The following is a 17,885-nucleotide window of genomic DNA, read 5'->3' as shown; positions in this document are numbered from 1 at the left end:
TTCCTTTCAGACTCTTATCAGTAATATTTTGTGTTTTGCCTTTTCTTTGAACTTCTGACTACCAGAATACAGACAAAAGATAATTTGCATGTTGTATCCCCACCATGTTGCTTAATATAATCCTTGGCTTATAGGAAATGCATGATTCTCTTTGAGCATTTTCTTTCACTGACAATTGACTTCTAGTTTATTTTCCCAATAGGAAGACTCTCTAAATATCCTTGAGTAAATTTATAAACGTATAGCATTCAAAACAAGAGGCAGGTCTATAGCCTTAACTAGATGATTCTTGAAGGAATGTGAGTAATTTCTTTACCATTGTCAGGACAATGATTGTTTAATGTGCACTTGTATTTTATAGAATTCCCCTGAGCTGGATGAAGAAGGTTACAGCATCAGACCTGAGGAACCCGGCTATATCCTTTCTTTATATTTTAATCTTAATTTCCATTTGCTTTCAGACAGTAGGATGATAAATTTAGGATTTGCAGAAGTGCCGAAACTCAAGCTTCTCAAGTCTTGTTGTCACTAGTATTGGAGATGAATAAACAGCACAGAGAACAGGCTGATCACTAACAGGCAGGCATTTTGCCTTAATCTATTCATAGGAAAGAGAGAGAGGAGAAAGAAAAATTGCGCTGAAAAACAATTGTGCAAATTGTGGGTGCTGGGTTGTCTTCTAAAATCTGATATGATAACACTACTTATGGTGGCTGGGAGATAGCCCTGACTTGTGCTTTCCCCACAAACCATCTCTGGTCAGAGCAGGTCACACTCTGAAGCACAAAAAGTCATCACAAATCCTTCACAGAGTGGCCTTCCTGTCTCCTGTGGTAAGAGGAAATCCCCATGGGCCTATAACTGTGAGTGCTGAGTGTGACACACATAATGGACTTTGGAACCATTGCTCCTTGAAATTTGTCCTCCTTAATCATGTTCCAAGGAAAGGTGCATAAATTCTGACTCTTTCCTGCTTTACACTTTGATTTTTGTTTTGCTTTGATTTTCTGCCACCTAAGTGTGCTTCTGCTGCGTCTTTGTGCAATCACTCTTGTCTTGTACTCATCATTGCCTCTGAGTAGAAAAGACAGAGTTATGCATCTTTAACTGTGTTTTACCTACCAAAGGAAAGCACTTTTATTCTTCGAGTGAATCGGAAGAGGAAGAAGAATCACACAAGAAGTTTAATATCAAGATTAAGCCATTGCAAGCTAAAGACATTCTTAAGAACGCTGCAACTGTAGATGAACTGAAGGCATCAGTAGGCAACATTGCACTTTCCCCGTCACCGGTGGTGAGTGGCTTTTTATTTCAAGCTTTGGTGAGGTTGGATTGACCGCTGTGCTCTGCCCATACATGTCAAGTAAATCAGAAACTCTTTAAGCTGAAAGCTGCATATGGTCATGATTTTATGAACTCTATAAACCTGAAACAGCTCATTCTAGCTATGGAAAATTATGCTTATTTTATATTGCAGTTTTTGTGCTTTTCAAAGTGGGATCACATTTGTTTTTGACGTTTTCCTGCTAGTATTTTTCAAAGGAGGAAAAAATAACAAACATTATCCAGACTTACTTCTGAAACAATTAAAAAAATATGAAGTTTACATATTTACTAACAAAGATTTTTTAAAACACATTTTAATGTCTTATTTTATGATGCAACACATAAAAACTCATGGAAAGAAAACCAAGGAGATTGCTTTCTTTAGGGAAAAATCCTTTTCATTGCCAGTGCTTCAAAAAGAAATATTAATCTAATAAACCATAGTCTAAAAAGATATTAAAACTCACAAGCTTCATTATATTTTGTTATCAAATTGTCTTAAAGACTCTATTTAGACACCCCAAATACAGATATGCCTTATTTATATTAATCAAATTGGTATTTTTCTGCAATTTGTACTTCTTTTCCAATTCTCATCTACTAAATTTCTCTAGCTGCATTCTAAGTTCCAGCATTTACAGTGTTTTCTCTATAGTGCTTGATCAATGCTGCAATTGTTTTCTAAAAATAACTGTGAAGAGCAGATGAAGGCTCTTGTACTAGGAGCTAATATATTCTTAGCTTCTTGGCATCTTCTCTAGAGAGATGTGATCTCCCAGCAGCATTTCTCATGAATGAGATAGTTAATAAATGCTTGACCATTTTTTCTATGCTTTTGGAAAATACCAACTAACAGTTCTATAGGAGTTGTAATCACCCATCCTTTGGGTGCCTGCCTGGGATGGATAAAATCTCTAATGATGCTTTCTTTAGTGCTTGTAATGGCCTTTACCACTGCTGTTAGAATCAACTAACATGACTGCTGATAGTAATCAACCACAGCAAATAATATGTCAGATAATTTTTAATCATATACTCACTTGCCATCTTAAGATGTCTTCTTGAAAAGGGAATCATGACATATACTAGTTTCCTTTCCCTTCTGTAATGGAAGGTACAAATTTTAAACTCACATATTGGTCTGTAATATAAGCAGTTTGTAGTAACAAGGCCATTTTAAATGTGCACACTTTCACTTTTCAGTTGACATCTTTCAAATCATTTTTTACTTACTAAAATATTTTTGTTAATTGTAAAATTTTATTTAAATGATTGAAACCAATTTATATTTACTTCTATTTAGGGTATAATAGACAGTGGGCATTGGGGAGAACCTGGATAAGTATAAGAAGCCAAGTTCTTGGAATTCAGTGAACAAATTTACATGAAATAAAACTTATTAGAAAGATCCAGACATGTGGTATTTATTTTCTGAAAGCTAGTTGAATCTAAGATCCTTTCCATCAAAAAGAATATCTCTTCATATATCTGATTCACTTTGTTGTGTAGCAGAAGCTAACACAACATTGTAAAGCAACTCTACTCCAATTAAAAAAAGAAAGAATATGTCTACTCAAGTCATCTCGTAGCTATTCCTCCCACTGCATATGTTGCTAAGGGTATACCAAGGAGAGTGGCTGTCACTCTGAGATTTTCCCAACACCTGTTTGGTTTTTTTTTTTTTTTTCCATTTATTTTTATTAGTTGGAGGCTAATTACTTTACAATATTGTAGTGGTTTTTGTCATACATTGACATGAATCAGCCATGGATTTACATGTATTCCCCATCCCGATCCCCGCTCCCACCTCCCTCTCCACCCGATTCCTCTGGGTCTACGAATGGATGAGGAAGCTGTGGTACATATACACCACGGAATATTACTCAGCCATTAAAAAGAATTCTTTTGAATCAGTACTAATGAGATGGATGAAACTGAAGCCCATCATACAGAGTGAAGTAAGCCAGAAAGATAAAGACCAATATGGTATACTAATGCATATATATGGAGTTTAGAAAGATGGTAACGATAACCCTATATGCAAAACAGAAAAAGAGACACAGATGTACCAACACCTGTTTTTAAAGTAAGACATTGACATGATGTGGTTAAGACCGCCAAAAATAGAGAAACGGTGCAAAAACTAAATTGAGACACTCAGAGAAAGTAATCTCAGGGTTGGGCAGACCAGTAGCCCCACAGACCAAGAAAGCCTGGGACCCGGCACCACTACTGCCCTGGCATTCCCAGCCAGCTCCCTCTAATGTGAGAACCTACCTCTGTCATTACTATGATTCCCAAATATCCATGATTTTTGACAGTTAGTGTAAGAAAATAAGCTGTGATGGCTACTTTAGGGAAAGATAGGCATGTTTATAGATAAACATAACTATAAAGGGAGAACTGAAAAGATATTCTTGCCTTTAGAATCCTTGTCCTCATCTAGATAACCCATAACCAACTATAGGGATATTTCACAAAGGACATAAATAGAACCTTATCTCCAGAGCTGGGTAAATGGAAATAACCTTCTGAAATCCAGTTAGTGCCAGGATAAAAATGAGCAATGTTTTGTACGACTTTAGATGTTTCCAGCCACGCAATCAAATGTTCATACATCTACACTTAATTCAGGTACAAAAAGAGAAATAGGACCTATACCAATTAATGATATATCAGAATATTTGTTAGGCGTTGGTTCTAATGCCACAAAAGCATCAATTGCTACACTAGTAGAGTTAAATAAAATGGTAGGATTCACAAAAATGGCTGATATTTCTTTTGAAGAATTTTAAGACAAGGTTGTAATTCACTTCTTTTCATCTACCTGTAAATATGTAGTAATGAACTGTAACCCATTTGATATCTCTTATCATGAATTTATTTTCACTTTGTTTGGATAGGTTTACTATATATATTTCATTGTCAAATGACTTGATAAATGAATAAAATGAATGAATGGATGTATGAATGAATCATATATATCTATTTGTGTATACAATATAAACAAACCTATATGAAAATTACTCCTCCCTAAAAAACAAAGCTTCAGCAACATAAAAAATTAAGGTTTTAGCTGCTAGCAAAAATCCTACTATATTGACAAATAAACACAGTTCCAGTCCAGATCTTACCTTGACTCTTGATTTTTATATAGAAATCAAGTTTTAATATGGACCAGGACAAGGCAAAGCACCAAAAAAAAAAAAAGAGAGAGAGAGAGGAGGATGCAACTCACAATCAAAAGATGCTAATTTCTATTCTTCTCATGTTGTGATCTCCTAATAAGATATCATGAAAGCATTAGTCAGTCGTGTCCAACTTGTTATGACCTCATGGACTGTAGCCCACCAGGCTCCTCTGTCCATGGAATTCTCCAGACAAAAATACTGGAGTAGGTTGCCATTCCCTTCTCGAGAGATCAAACCCGGATCTCCTGCCTTGCAGGCAGATTCTTTGCCATCTGAGCTACCAGGGAAGCCTTAAGATATTATACTAATAGGGTAAAGAAGGACAATCACCCAGGTTTGAATTAGGGATTCAATTAGTTTTGAATTAATTGTTGAATTAGGGATATGTATGAGTTAGAATATTGGTAGATCTGCCTCACCAGAAACCAAAATATTAATAGTCATGGCTTAAACAGAATAGATGCTTTATTTCTATTCCACATTAAAGGCAAAGCAGGATGGACTGTAGCCCACCAGGCTCCTCTGACCATGGAATTCTCCAGGCAAGAATACTGGAGTGGGTTGCCATTTGCTCTTCCAGGGAGTCTTCCCAACCCAAGGATCGAATCCACATCTCTTGCCATCTCCTGCACTGGCAGGTGGATTCTTTGCCACTGAGCCACCTGAGAAGCCCAGATACACATATATCCAGCTAAAATCCCAGGCTCTGTTATTAAAAGACAAAGGAGTGAATGGATACTGGTAGACATGGACACAGTTTCTGTGTCACTATATTTTAAATAATCTCAGAGTAATGGGAAATGGGATTTTCCCATTTATCTTAAGTTATTCCCCAAACCTATTGAAATGAGGAAATTTCCCTTTAAAGATTTCTAATCACTGATTTCTAAATACCAATGATGTTATGTTACATACTAGCCAGCAGCAGGGCTGAAAAATACCAATTTCAGTTAAATATCCATTTATGTGATTGATACAGATTCCTGCAACAGTAACAGTGCTCCCTCAGTCTTATAGAGTTCACTGCTTTTTGAGAAAGACTGCCTCATCATTGAGAGAAATGTGTTAAACAAATTAAACCCAAATGCTGTCTCTGTGTAACTTAGGTTCATGTTATAGTTGTGCTCTTTGGAGGACCGGACAAAGTTCAATCCAAAGGGACTGGACTGTCCAAAAGGATAGAGTCCCTCCTTTTCGCAACAGGTTTTCCATGAAGCATATTATCTCCAACTCCAAGTTTAATGTGCAAGATACTGGGCTCAGTACTGAGGGGTAGGGTGGGCAGAGGGTGGAGGTGAGCTGCTTTGCATGTCCAACAACAACCTCAGCTAATCATCTGGGGACTCTTGAGCTAAAATGACCCTTCACATTTGTTCTAAGTTGGTCTGAGATGAATAACTGTTATACTGCTACATCAATCTGTGCTCCATATGGGCTTGCTAAGAAGGGGCATGACCTTGGCCAAGGTGGCTCTCTCCAGCTGTGTCAGACCCTGAAGTGTTGACAGATGAAGGCTGTCTGCCAATGGCACTCCTAACGACTGTGTAAAACACCCTTCTGAAGACAAATCTACCCAGCACATTTTGGCACCTAGTGTTACCACCTTCTCTTCCAAGTGTTTTGTGGCCATTTGTTTAAATAATTTCTTATAGAATCTTAGGAGGTAGGCATATAATAATTGAAAAAGCAGATGTCCAGACAGCAGGCCCAGCTCTGCCATGTTCTACCTGTGTAAACTTAGATGAGCCCCATAATTGTTCTGAGATTATATTTCCTTTTCTGTAAAGGAAGGATAATTAAAAAAAAAAAAAAAGTCAGAGACACTACTTTGCCAACAAAGGTCCATCTAGTCAAAGCTATGGGTTTTCCAGCAGTCACGAATGGATGTGAGAGTTGAACTGTAAAGAAAACTGAGCGCCAAAGAATTGATTCTTTTGGACTGTGTGGTGTTGGAGAAGACTCTTGAGAGTCCTTTGGACTGCAAGGAGATCAAAGCAGTCAATCCTAAAGGAAATCAGTCCTGAATATTCATTGGAAGGACTGATGCTGAAGCTGAAGCTCCAGTACTTTGGCCACCTGATGCGAAGAACTGACTCATTGAAGGCAGGAGGAAAAGGGGATGACAGAGGATGAGATGGTTGGATGGCATCACCGATTCGATGGACATGAGTTTGAGCAAGTGCCAGGAGTTGGTGATGGACAGGGAAGCCTGGCGCGCTGCAGTCCATGGGATCATGAAGATTCAGACACAACTGAGAGACTGAACTGAAGGATAATAATAGTCCTTATGGAGTTTTTCTGCAGATTATTGTTGGTCTCTGGCAGGATCAAATCTTCTTTGATTTTTTTGTCCCCTGTGCTTAGCACAGTACATGGCACATATTGGGCATGCAGATAGTTATTTGATAAATGAGTGAATGGAGAAAACACACAGAATATCCTAGTAACAGTTCCTGGTGCTTAATTAGTAATTTGCAGTTGTTTGTTTCTTTATTACTAGGGTATTATTCAGGGTTCTCCAGAGAAACAGAACTAACAGAATATATGTGTATACGTGATGGTGGCTTAGTCACTAAGTCATGTCCGACTCTTGCGACCCATGAACTGTATCCTGCCAGGCTCCTCTGTCTATGGGATTCTCTAGGCAAGAGTACTGGAATGAGTTGCCATTTCCTTCTCCAGTGTATGTGATAGATAGAGAGATAATAGATGTTGTTGTAACAAATTGGCTTCACATGATTTTGGAGGCTAAGTCCCACAATATGCTCTCCACAAGCTGGAGGCCCAGGAAAGCTGATAGTATAATTCATTTCAGTCTTAAGGCCTGAGAAACAGAAGAGCTAACAGTGTAAATTCCAGTCTGAAGGCGCAAGACGAGAAGAGATGTCCCAGCACAAATGATGAGGCAGAAAAACAGGTGAATTCCTCCTTCCTTTCCCCTTTTTTCTCTTTAGACCCTCAATAGATTAGATGATGCTGACCCACATAAGGGAGGGCTATGTACTTTCCTGAGTCCACCAGTTCAAATGCTACCCAAATGCTAATCTTATCTAGAAACACCTTCACACACACCCAGAAATAATGTCTAACCTGGATACCTGATAGCCAGCCAACTTGACATAAAATTAACCATCACACTATTATGTATATATGTATGTATGCATTTATTTATTTATATGCACTTGTATATACATATTTTAAGATAACTTTTGCTCCTTTATTGAGAGTCATGGGATTATAATGTATCTGTATCTCAAGTCTTGAATTCATTCGAAGAGGTTTGGACAATCTTTTGCCTGTCTTTAACTTTAGTTTTGAACCAAATCTGATTGACCTTTCAGAGGAATTTTAAATCAGTTTTTTCCATACTGGACATTTGTGATTGATATTTCTTTAAGCACAAATAGAGACTTTGTACTTACTCCTGAAGAACCTAGCATATAGTGCTAGTTTATCTTACAGAAAAGATACTGGACTCTGATAGAGGGAACTTAACCTCTTGCAAACTTAAGCAAGTTTCTTAAACCTATTTGAGTATCAGTTTCCTCATAACTAAAATGAAAATAATGAACACCTACCTCACACAGTGGTTGTTGGGATGTCCCTCTCTTTCTGTTAATAAAATGTAAAGATTTTTCTTTTAAAGGAGAATATGGAAACAGAGGTGTAGGATAAATCACTCTGCTCTCTGCTTCCCTTGGTACCACACACTTTACATTCAGGGTAGAAACTGACCTCTATTACATCTTTCACAAATAGTTTTGTTCTTAAAAGATTTCATGTAAATCCATGGCTGATTCATGTCAATGTATGACAAAAACCACTACAATATTGTAAAGTAATTAGCCTCCAACTAATAAAAATAAATGAAAAAAAAAAGATTTCTCAAAGGGGAAAACAAAAACAACAAGAAGAAATCTTAACATGCAATGGAATACCATTAATTCCCTTTAAAATAATTTGAGGGAGATGCAAATGGACAGTTATTTCAATGACGTCACAATTACTCAGACAACTGCGCTCTACCTCTTCACTGGGGTTGCTTTGCACAAGTTACAAAACCTGAGCCACTGTTTCTTCATTAGTGAGTGAAGATAACTCCTGTACCGACTTCACAGGGCTATTGTAAGGGTGGAATGAGTTAATTTATTAAGCACCATATTGTAATATCAGATACTACATTGAGGGATCATTCTATTGTTAGAATTGTTTGCAGAGTCTGGGGCACATTTTTAAGAATATCATTAAATGGTGATAAATCAGGAAACCCAAATAGCCAAAAGTCATGTAGAGCCAAGACCAGTAACTACTCTTGAGTATCAAACTAGGAAAATGCATTAATAAAATAACTTTTGTGCTGCCTGTAGGTTGATTCTGAAGCCATTCCAGAAGCATTCTTAAATTGTTTTAGCATTCCTAATTTTGTTTTAACAAAATCCCTTGAGTAAGTATGGTGCTTCTTCAGGAAACCCTATTGAAAGCTAGCATTTCCAATGGGATTCTATATTGTGCACCCCCACCAAATTTATTTCAGTGAGAAATGACATCATTTTCCATCCCTCTTCAAATCAGTTCACTAAATATTTGAAGCCAGCACTGAGAGCTAACATCAGAAATATTGGACAGATTTTGTTTAACATTATTGTTAACTACAAGCTTATCTTAAAAGGGAAGGAATATATGTATACATATTGCTGGTTCACTTTGTTGCATAGCAGAAACTAACACAGCATTATAAAGCAATTTTACTCCAATAATAAAATTTTAAATAATGTATAGTTGATACGGCAGGTGGCCCACAGAGGATGAACTTCCCCTTGTGGTCCAAATGCCTGCCTCTCTTCACTCAGTCCTTATTAAATATATTCTTATGTAGTCAACTTCTCCTCTGGCCTCCATTTCACAATCTCTTGGCTTCCTTACCCTTCACAGGATCTCAGAGGTAGTCATATCCATTTCTTCCAAAACCCATAGAGCTTTCATCATGTGCTTCAGTGATGTGTTCTGCTCACGATGTACCTTGAATCCTGTGGCTCCTATAGCATTCATGGAATTGAGAAAACAGACACTACATTTTAATTCTTGGTAAAATATTATCTTTTCCTTTTGTTATGAGCTGCTGTTAATTCCATTATTTTTGTTCTCTGGTGAGACAAGGATCACAGCTGACTTACTTTGAGAGGTTGTCCTTAACTACAAACTCTCATTTCTGTACTGAATCCAAATTTTTCCTCTGAAATAAGTCAGAACTAAGCTTGCATTCAATTTAATTCAAATCACCATTAAATCTACTACTGTGGGTAAGAGGACCTAAGAAGAAATGGAGTAGACCTCATAGTCAACAAAAGAGTCCAAAATGCAGTACCTGGGTGCAATCTCAAAAACAACAGAATGATCTCGGCTTGTTTCCAAGGCAAACCATTTCAGTTTCACAATAATCCAAAGTCGATATCCCAACCACTAATGCCAAAGAAGCTGAAATTGTGTGGTTCTATGAAGACCTTCAAGACCTTCTAGACTAACACCAAAAAAAAAGATGTCCTTTTCATCATATGGGATTGGAATGCAAAAGTAGGAAGTCAAAACATACCTGGAGAAACAGGCAAGTTTGGCCTTGGAATACAAAATGAATCAAAGCAAAGGCTAACAGAGTTTTGCCAAGAGAACGCATGGGTCATAACAAACATCCTCTTCCAGCAACACAAGAGTTGATTCTACATATGGGCATCTCCAGATGGTCAATACCAAAATCAGACTGATTATATTCTTTGCAGCCAAAGATGGAGAAGCTCTAAACAGTCAGCAAAAACAAGACTGGGAGCTGACTGTACCCCAGATCATGAACTCCTTATTGCAAAATTCAGACTTAAAATGAATAAAATAAGGAAAACCACTAGACCATTCAGGTATGACCTAAATCAAATCCCTTATGACTATACAGTGGAAGTGAGAAATAGATTTAAGGGATTATCTGATAGGTAGAGTGCCTGAGGAACTGTGGACGGAGGGTCATAACATTGTATAGGACGTGGTAACCAGAACCATCCCCCAGAAAAAGAAATGCAAGAAGGCAAAGTGGTTGTTTGAGGAGGCCTTATAAATGACTGAGAAAAAAGAGAAGCAAAAGCCAAAGGAAAAAGGGAAAGATATACCCAACTGAATGCAGAGTTCCAAAGAATAGCAAGGAGAGATAAGAAAGTCTTCCTCAGCTATCAATGCAAAGAAATAGAGGAAAACAATAGAATGGGAAAGACTAGAGATCTCTTCAAGAAAATTGGAGATAACAAGGGAAAATTTCATGAAAAGATGGGTACAATTAAAGACAGAAACATCAAGAACCTAACAGAAGCAGAAGAGATTAAGAAGAGGTGGCAAGAATACACAGAAGAACTATACAAGAAAGATCCTAATGACCCAGATATCCACAATAGTGTGGTCACTCACGGAGAGCCAGACATCCTAAAGTGTGAAGTCAAGTGGGTCTTAGGAAGCATTACTACAAACAAAGCTAGTGGAGGTGATGGAATTCCAGCTTAGTTATTTAAAATCCTAAAAGATGATGCTGTTAAAGTCCTGCACACAGTTCAGTTCAGTCACTCAGTTGTGTCCGACTCTTTGCAACCTCATGAACCGCAGCACGCCAGACCTCCTTGTCCATCACCAACTCCCAGAGTCCACCCAAACCTATGTCCATCGACTCAATGATGCCATCCAACCATCAATATGTCAGCAAATTTGGAAAACTCAGCAGTAGCCACTGGACTGAAAAAGGTCAATTTTCATTCCAATTCCAGAGAAAGACAATGCCAAAGAATGTTCAAACTGCCACACAGTTTTACTCACTTCACATGCTAGCAAGGTAATGCTCAAAATCCTTCAAACTAGGCTTCAGCAGTACATGAATCAAGAACTTCCAGATGTATCTGGATTTAGTAAAGGCAGAGGAACCAGGGATCAAATTGCCAACATCTGTTGGATCATAGAGAAAACAAGGGAATTCCAGAAAAACATCTACTACTACTTCATTGACTAAGTGAAAGCCTTTGACTGTGTGAATCACAACAACCTGTGGAAAATACTTAAAGAATTGGGAATACCAAATCACTTTACCTGTCTCGTGAGAAACCTGTCTGCAGGTCAAGAAGCAACAGTTAACCAGACATGAAACAATGGACTGGTTCAAAATTGGGAAAGGAGTATGTCAAGGCTGTATATTGTCACTCTGCTTATTTAACTGAGTACATGTGCTATATGCAGAGTATATCATGTGAAATGCCAGGCTGGATGAATCCCAAGCTGGAATCAAGATTGCTGGGAGCAGTATCAACAACCTCAGATAGGCAGATGATACCACTCTAATGGCAGAAAGTGAAGAGAAACTAAAGAGCCTCTTGATGAGGGTCATTGAGGAGAGTGAAAAAGCTGACTTAAGCCTCAATATTAAAAAAACTAAGATCACAGCATCTAGTCCCATCACTTCATGGCAAATAGATGGGGAAAAGTGGAAACAGTGACAAATTTTATTTTCTTGGGCTCCAAAATCACTGCAGACGGTGGCAACCATGAAATTAAAATACAGTTGCTCCTTAGGAGAAAAACTATGACTAACCTAGACAGCATGTTAAAAAGCAGATATATCACTCTGTCAACAAAGGTTTGTATAATCAAATTTGTGGTTTTTCCAGTAGTCATGTATGGATGTGAGAGTTGGACCATAACGAAGGCTGAGTGCCAAAAAATTGAAGCTTTCAAATTGTGGTGCTAGAGACTCTTGAGAGTTTCTTGGATGACAGAGAGATTAAACCTGTCAATCCTAAAGGAAATCAACCCTGAATATTCATTGGAAGGACTGATACTGAAGCTGAAGCTCCAGTACTCTGGCCACCTGATGCAAAGAGCTGAGTCATTGCAAAAGACCTTGATGCTGGGAAAGACTGAGAAGGGAGCGACAGAGGATGAGATGTTTGGGTGGCATCATCGACTCAAAGGACATGTTTCACAAATTCAGGGAGATGAAGGACGGGGAGGCCTAGTGGTTGCAAAGAGTTGGACAGGACTGAACAACAACAAAGTTTTCATTCTGGCTCTGTACTCATTATCCATATGATCCTGAGTAAGTTGCTTAAACATTTAAACCCCAGTCAAGGCTTAATCACATGAATCAACAGCCTTGTCTAACTCAATGAAACTATGAGCCATGCCTTGTTGTGCCTCCCAAGATGGACGGGTTGTGAGGATAAATGAATTAATATATGTGAAGTATTTGATATACAGTCAGATCACATTTTCAGATCTGCCAACCAGCAACATAATTGCCATTGTAAGTTCTCTAAATGGTCTCTGACCTTGAGACGTTTAAGATTTATGAATGGTCACCATGAAACAAACTGAATTATTCTGATTAATAATAGTTATCATTTACTGAGCAACTCCTTTGGGCCTTACATAAATTTACTTACAAAATACTAACTACTTTACACCACTACTTCCTTAATTCTTAAAAGGATCCTATGAAGGTAGACAGTATTATTAAAATGATTTTACTATTGATTAAGCCTTATACTTAGTCACTTAGTCATGTCTGACTTTTTGCAACCCCATGGACTATAGCCCACTAGGCTCCTCTACCCATGGGGATACTCCAGGCAAGAATACTAGAGTGGGTAGCCGTGCGCTCCTCCAGGGGATCAAACTGCATGCTGCAGTCCATGGGGTCACAAAGAGTTGGACATGACTGAGCGACCGAACTGAAATGAACTGATCCTCACAATAACCTATGAGATGGGTACTATTTTTACCTCCATTCTACAGATGAGAAAGTTGAGGCATAAAAGAATTAATTAACTCACCCAAAATGTCACAGCTACTAAGTGAAGTTGCTGAGATTTAAACTGAGAAATCTGTTTTCTAATTCAGAATGTTTACCTGCTACAGTATTTTTTAAACGAGATTTCAGTAATAGATGGCAGGTATAAAGCTAACATTGTAAAAACAGTTTACAATTCCACTTTTTTGTTTTCTACATCATTTAAGAGATTGATATACTTTTTAAAATAATTAACCTAAAAGTGAAAGTCACTCTATTGTGTCCAACTCTTTGCAATGCTATGGTCTATACAGTCCATGGAATTCTCCAGGCCAGAATACTGGAGTGGGTAGCCTTTCTCTACTCCAGGGGATCTTTCCAACCCAGGGATTGAACCCAGCTCTCCTACATTTCAGAATAAAGGCTTATTCTTTACCAGCTGAGCCACAAGGGAAGCCCAACAATACTGGAGTAGGTAGCCTATCCATTCACCAGCAGATCTTCCCAATCCAGGAATCGAACTAGGGTTTCCTGCATTGCAGGCAGGTTCTGCACCAACTGAGCTATCAGGGAAGCCCAATTAACCTAAAAGCTAGTATTATTTGCCTTTGGTTTGCAACTCAACATTTTAATTTTTACCTTATTTAAGAGATAAATTCATTACAAGAAACAATTATTAGTTTTTTGTTTTGGACATACAGCATATTACAAAAAAAGAACTCTTACCTACTATATTATATTACTTTTGATGAAAGCTATTGGTTCTCTTTACAGAGAAAAATACATTAAATCATCCAAAACATTTTACAAATAATTTAGGAGTACTCACAAACTCTTTGAAGGCTATCACTTTAATGGTATCTACAGAGCCCATGTCAGTCTACATACACACACTCCCACTTAAGCTCCAAGAGAGCAAAGCCAAACTTATGGGTCAGTCTGGCTTAATGGCTGCTGTGTCACCTTTATTTTAAATATTAAGGAATGGCACCTTGTTTTTATATGACGTATATTTCAGTTCCCCTGATCAATCAATCAGCAAGGAATTTTTTATGTCAGTGATTCACTATAATAATGGTTTATGTTTTACAAAAACTGTCATGATCAGAAAGATGTATTGGGCAAGCTATGCTGTTACACAGGCAAGGAAGTGGTGATCCCCTTGTTTCATAGAAGAAATCAACTCCGAGATATCAAGAGGCAGCTGAAAGGGCCAGGACTTGAACTCCAACAACCTCCTCCTTTCTGCCAAGTTAAACACACAGTATATATTCTCATCTACATTGAATTAGGGCCTGTGATTCAGTCCTCTTTAAATCCTTTTCAGCTTTGATATTCTGCTGTGTATTCTAGCCCAATAATCTCTATGGAAATTGCTGTTTTAGGAGCAGGTTAAGGATATAGCAAGGGGACTAAGAAAGAAAGCACTTCCTTGAAGCACATTGGTTAAAGAGGAAGAACATGGGCTTTTGAGTTAGCATCTTATTATCCGTGTGTCCATGGGCAAGCTCCTTAACTCAGCATTTCAGATCCTAAATCTGTAAAATAGGAAAAATCATACATACTTTCTCAGGACTGATGTCAAGATGACGAGATAATGTTGCAAAATTCCCCCTTTGATGCCTGTCACTTAGGAAGGGGCTCTGTAAGTATCAGTTCCCTTTTCAGCTCCATTTTTCTTTTCCTTAAGTTCAGAGACTTGTGGGAGGCAGGAAGAAAATAAAAATAGCGAGGGAGGACTTGAGCAAAGGCAAGGAAAAGAGGGCTGATGGAAATGCTGAGAGTGGGAGTTGACCTAGCCTGGCATGTGTGCTCTAGCAGTGCCTCCCTTTCTCCTGCAAAATTCAGCGAAATGAGGAATTAAAGACTTTGACATGGAGTTGTGAAGGGCCAGTCCATTTAATCTTGGTCCAGGAGATTTGCCATCCAAAACAGAGTTATTTCATCAAGAACTCTGGGGAGGGGGAGATAGCGAGCTTGCAATTGAAGACACTGGTGCTGTTTGCCTATTCCAGGTGTTCCACCCACCCTCCCACCCTCACATTAGCCTGCCAGAGAGCAGAATCCCTGAATTCACTGCTGCTTGGTAACAACACCCCCTTTCCTGTCCTCACTTTGGCAGAAGGTTCAGCACCCCATTGAGTTCAGCAAAAACAGGGAGTCATCCGTTGGGGGAGGAGAGCTGCAGTCTCCTACACACTGGCATTTGCTCCTGGTAGAAACTGTGTGGTGCCAGGGCAGGGTACAGATAGCAAGCATTCTGATATAAGTGCTCAGTGCAGACCTCCAGGGCAGCAAGCTGGAAGGGAAAAGCTCAGCATGGGTTCAACTCTTCAAGGAGAGCTTCACAGGGCAAGCTTGATTTGGGTTGAGTTTAGACCAGGCATGTCAAGCATGGAGTGTAGAAGCTGCCACTCCCCTTCCAAACCCTCAGCAGATCTTGCAACTATAGGTCCTACATCCCAGAGATAGTCTGAGAAGCCCCCTCTAGACGGAATTGCAAGCAGCTTGACCAAAATCATCTGGAGTTGACATATGAGATGTGTCTCTTTTTTCCCAAGCCTTGTAGAGAAGGATAGATGGGGAATTGGGTGGGATTTTCTTTTATCAATATATTCTTTTCTCTCCTGAATTGTAATAAGTCATTGGCTATCTGCAGAAGAATTCTTTTCGTATCTGAAGTGTGTTTGATCTTTCTTTCATTACTAATTATTTTTTCTTAGAGAATTCTGTTTCCATTTCCTGACATTTAAAATTAGAATATCATTTTTCCAAACCTTTTTACCTATCCCACGATGGTCGGAAGAAATCCCTAAGCTCTTGTATGTTTTGATCTCCTTGAAAATGAGCCGAATATTAATTCAATCTGGATTGCCTTTATCATTATTTCTCCAAGTAATGGTGGTTTTACCCTTTGAGTACCTGGTATTTTGCTTACCTTCGTGAGGTGTAGAAGTTAGAATTTCCTTGCATAACTGTAGATTCTTTCATTATTTTCTACTGTTTCAGACAATTTTATCTGATTGGGGGTTCCGGAAACATGAACACTAGGGTTGGAGACCTTAAGCCTCAGTTTCTGTTATCAACTTAAAATCTAATTGAATGAAACAATAGACTCAATATTGACTCACATAAAAACATTAGGGTGTCTTCAACCAAAGGCAGCAAATTCTTGAATTATATACTTTTAGTTACAGTGCTAAGGTTTCCCAAGTGGCACTAGTAGTAAAGAATCCACCTGTCAATGCAGGAGACACAAGAGATGCAGGTCTGATCCCTGGGTTGGGAAGATCCTCTGGAGGAGGGCATGGCAACCCACTCCACTATTCTTGCCTGGAGAATTCCATGGACAGAGGAATTCTGGCAGGCTACAGTCCATGTGGTCACAGAAGAGTTGGACATAACTAAGCATGCACCCAATTACAATGCTAATTATTATTTAAAAGGCTATTTTTCTATCTTTAAGGTCTTCCGCCTCAGTTGTGTTAGTCCTACGGGTATAGATTTTAATTTATAACCATTTTTATTAGCTATGGTGTATTCAGGATAGAATGGACTCAAGAAGCAATCGTTTTGGAAATTAAGTTTATGGCAGAAACATAACTTGTGAATAGTTCAATAAGTATGGGTTTATGAAGACTAACCCTGCACCCAGAAGTTTGCTTATTCTTGCATTGAAGGAGCCTTTCCTCTGGAGTCTATGACGTTGAATGGCATGTCAATACAGGTACTTAGACAATACTTGCTGGTTGATTGGACAAAAGGATGCCCTTCACTGTGGGAAATATATGGAACTTGGTGTTTCATTGTGGTGTAATGCAACTTATATCCCTTGCATTATTTTATAAAGAGAGCAAATTTTTCATCTTTCCCCTTCAATTAAAGCCAAGTTTTTCTCAATTATTGGATGGATAAACGGTATGAACAACTGTTTCTTCTCTTACAAGAGTCATTTGCAGGCTCTTTTCTAAAGTTTATTAATGTGTTGTTTTCTGTGGAGGCCAGTTTTTTGTCATAATCCTCTTCCCCTAATCCCATACATCCTAATGAGGTATCTGTTTTCTTATCTGAAGTCTCAGAATTCAGTCACTTGTGGTCCTTGACCTTGAGAAGGAAAGATAGATACTTTATTATCTCTCTTATACTATTATATTTATTTTTATACTAAGTAGTTTCTACGCATGTATGAATAATAGTATAAAATTAAGTATAGCAGTATAAGAAAAAAGTATATATTTGTTTTTTCTAAGAATTTTTTTTAGTGCCAGAAATAATCTACAACAATGAATATACTTTTTAATTGTTTTAGAAAAAAATCTTAGAGTATTAATCACCCATATTAATTATATCAGAAAATGTATGTTTCCTCAGAGACTGGGGGAAATTGCATTTCTTAACAGAATGAAGGTGAGATTTCCTTCTGTCTCTTATATTGTCTAAAGGACAGCCACCTACTGCCCATGGACCTTAGGAAATATTGTTTCAAATCAGCCACCAGCACAGCAGCGGTACAGAGCCACAGATGCCAATCTGAGCTACTCATCCTGAAGTGGCCAACACAG

At 38.2% G+C, this 17,885-nt stretch overlaps 1 protein-coding gene across 10 annotated transcripts in view; it reads left to right on the top strand.

Moving 5' to 3' along the window:
* The window catches only part of SGIP1 (SH3GL interacting endocytic adaptor 1), a 229,555-nt gene that overhangs the window by 110,675 nt on the left and 100,995 nt on the right, over positions 1-17,885 (top strand). For all 10 annotated transcript variants that reach the window (XM_061121671.1, XM_061121676.1, XM_061121677.1 and 7 more), the window contains 2 exons: positions 362-416; positions 1,119-1,294. In XM_061121671.1, the coding sequence (XP_060977654.1) occupies positions 362-416; positions 1,119-1,294 (231 nt within the window). The remainder of the gene's footprint in view (positions 1-361; positions 417-1,118; positions 1,295-17,885) is intronic.

This window comes from Dama dama, chromosome 20 (assembly GCF_033118175.1).
Source record: "Dama dama isolate Ldn47 chromosome 20, ASM3311817v1, whole genome shotgun sequence".
Lineage (NCBI taxonomy): Eukaryota > Metazoa > Chordata > Mammalia > Artiodactyla > Cervidae > Dama > Dama dama.
Note: the sequence above shows the minus strand (reverse complement) of the source record. Positions and strands in the feature narration are given on the sequence as shown.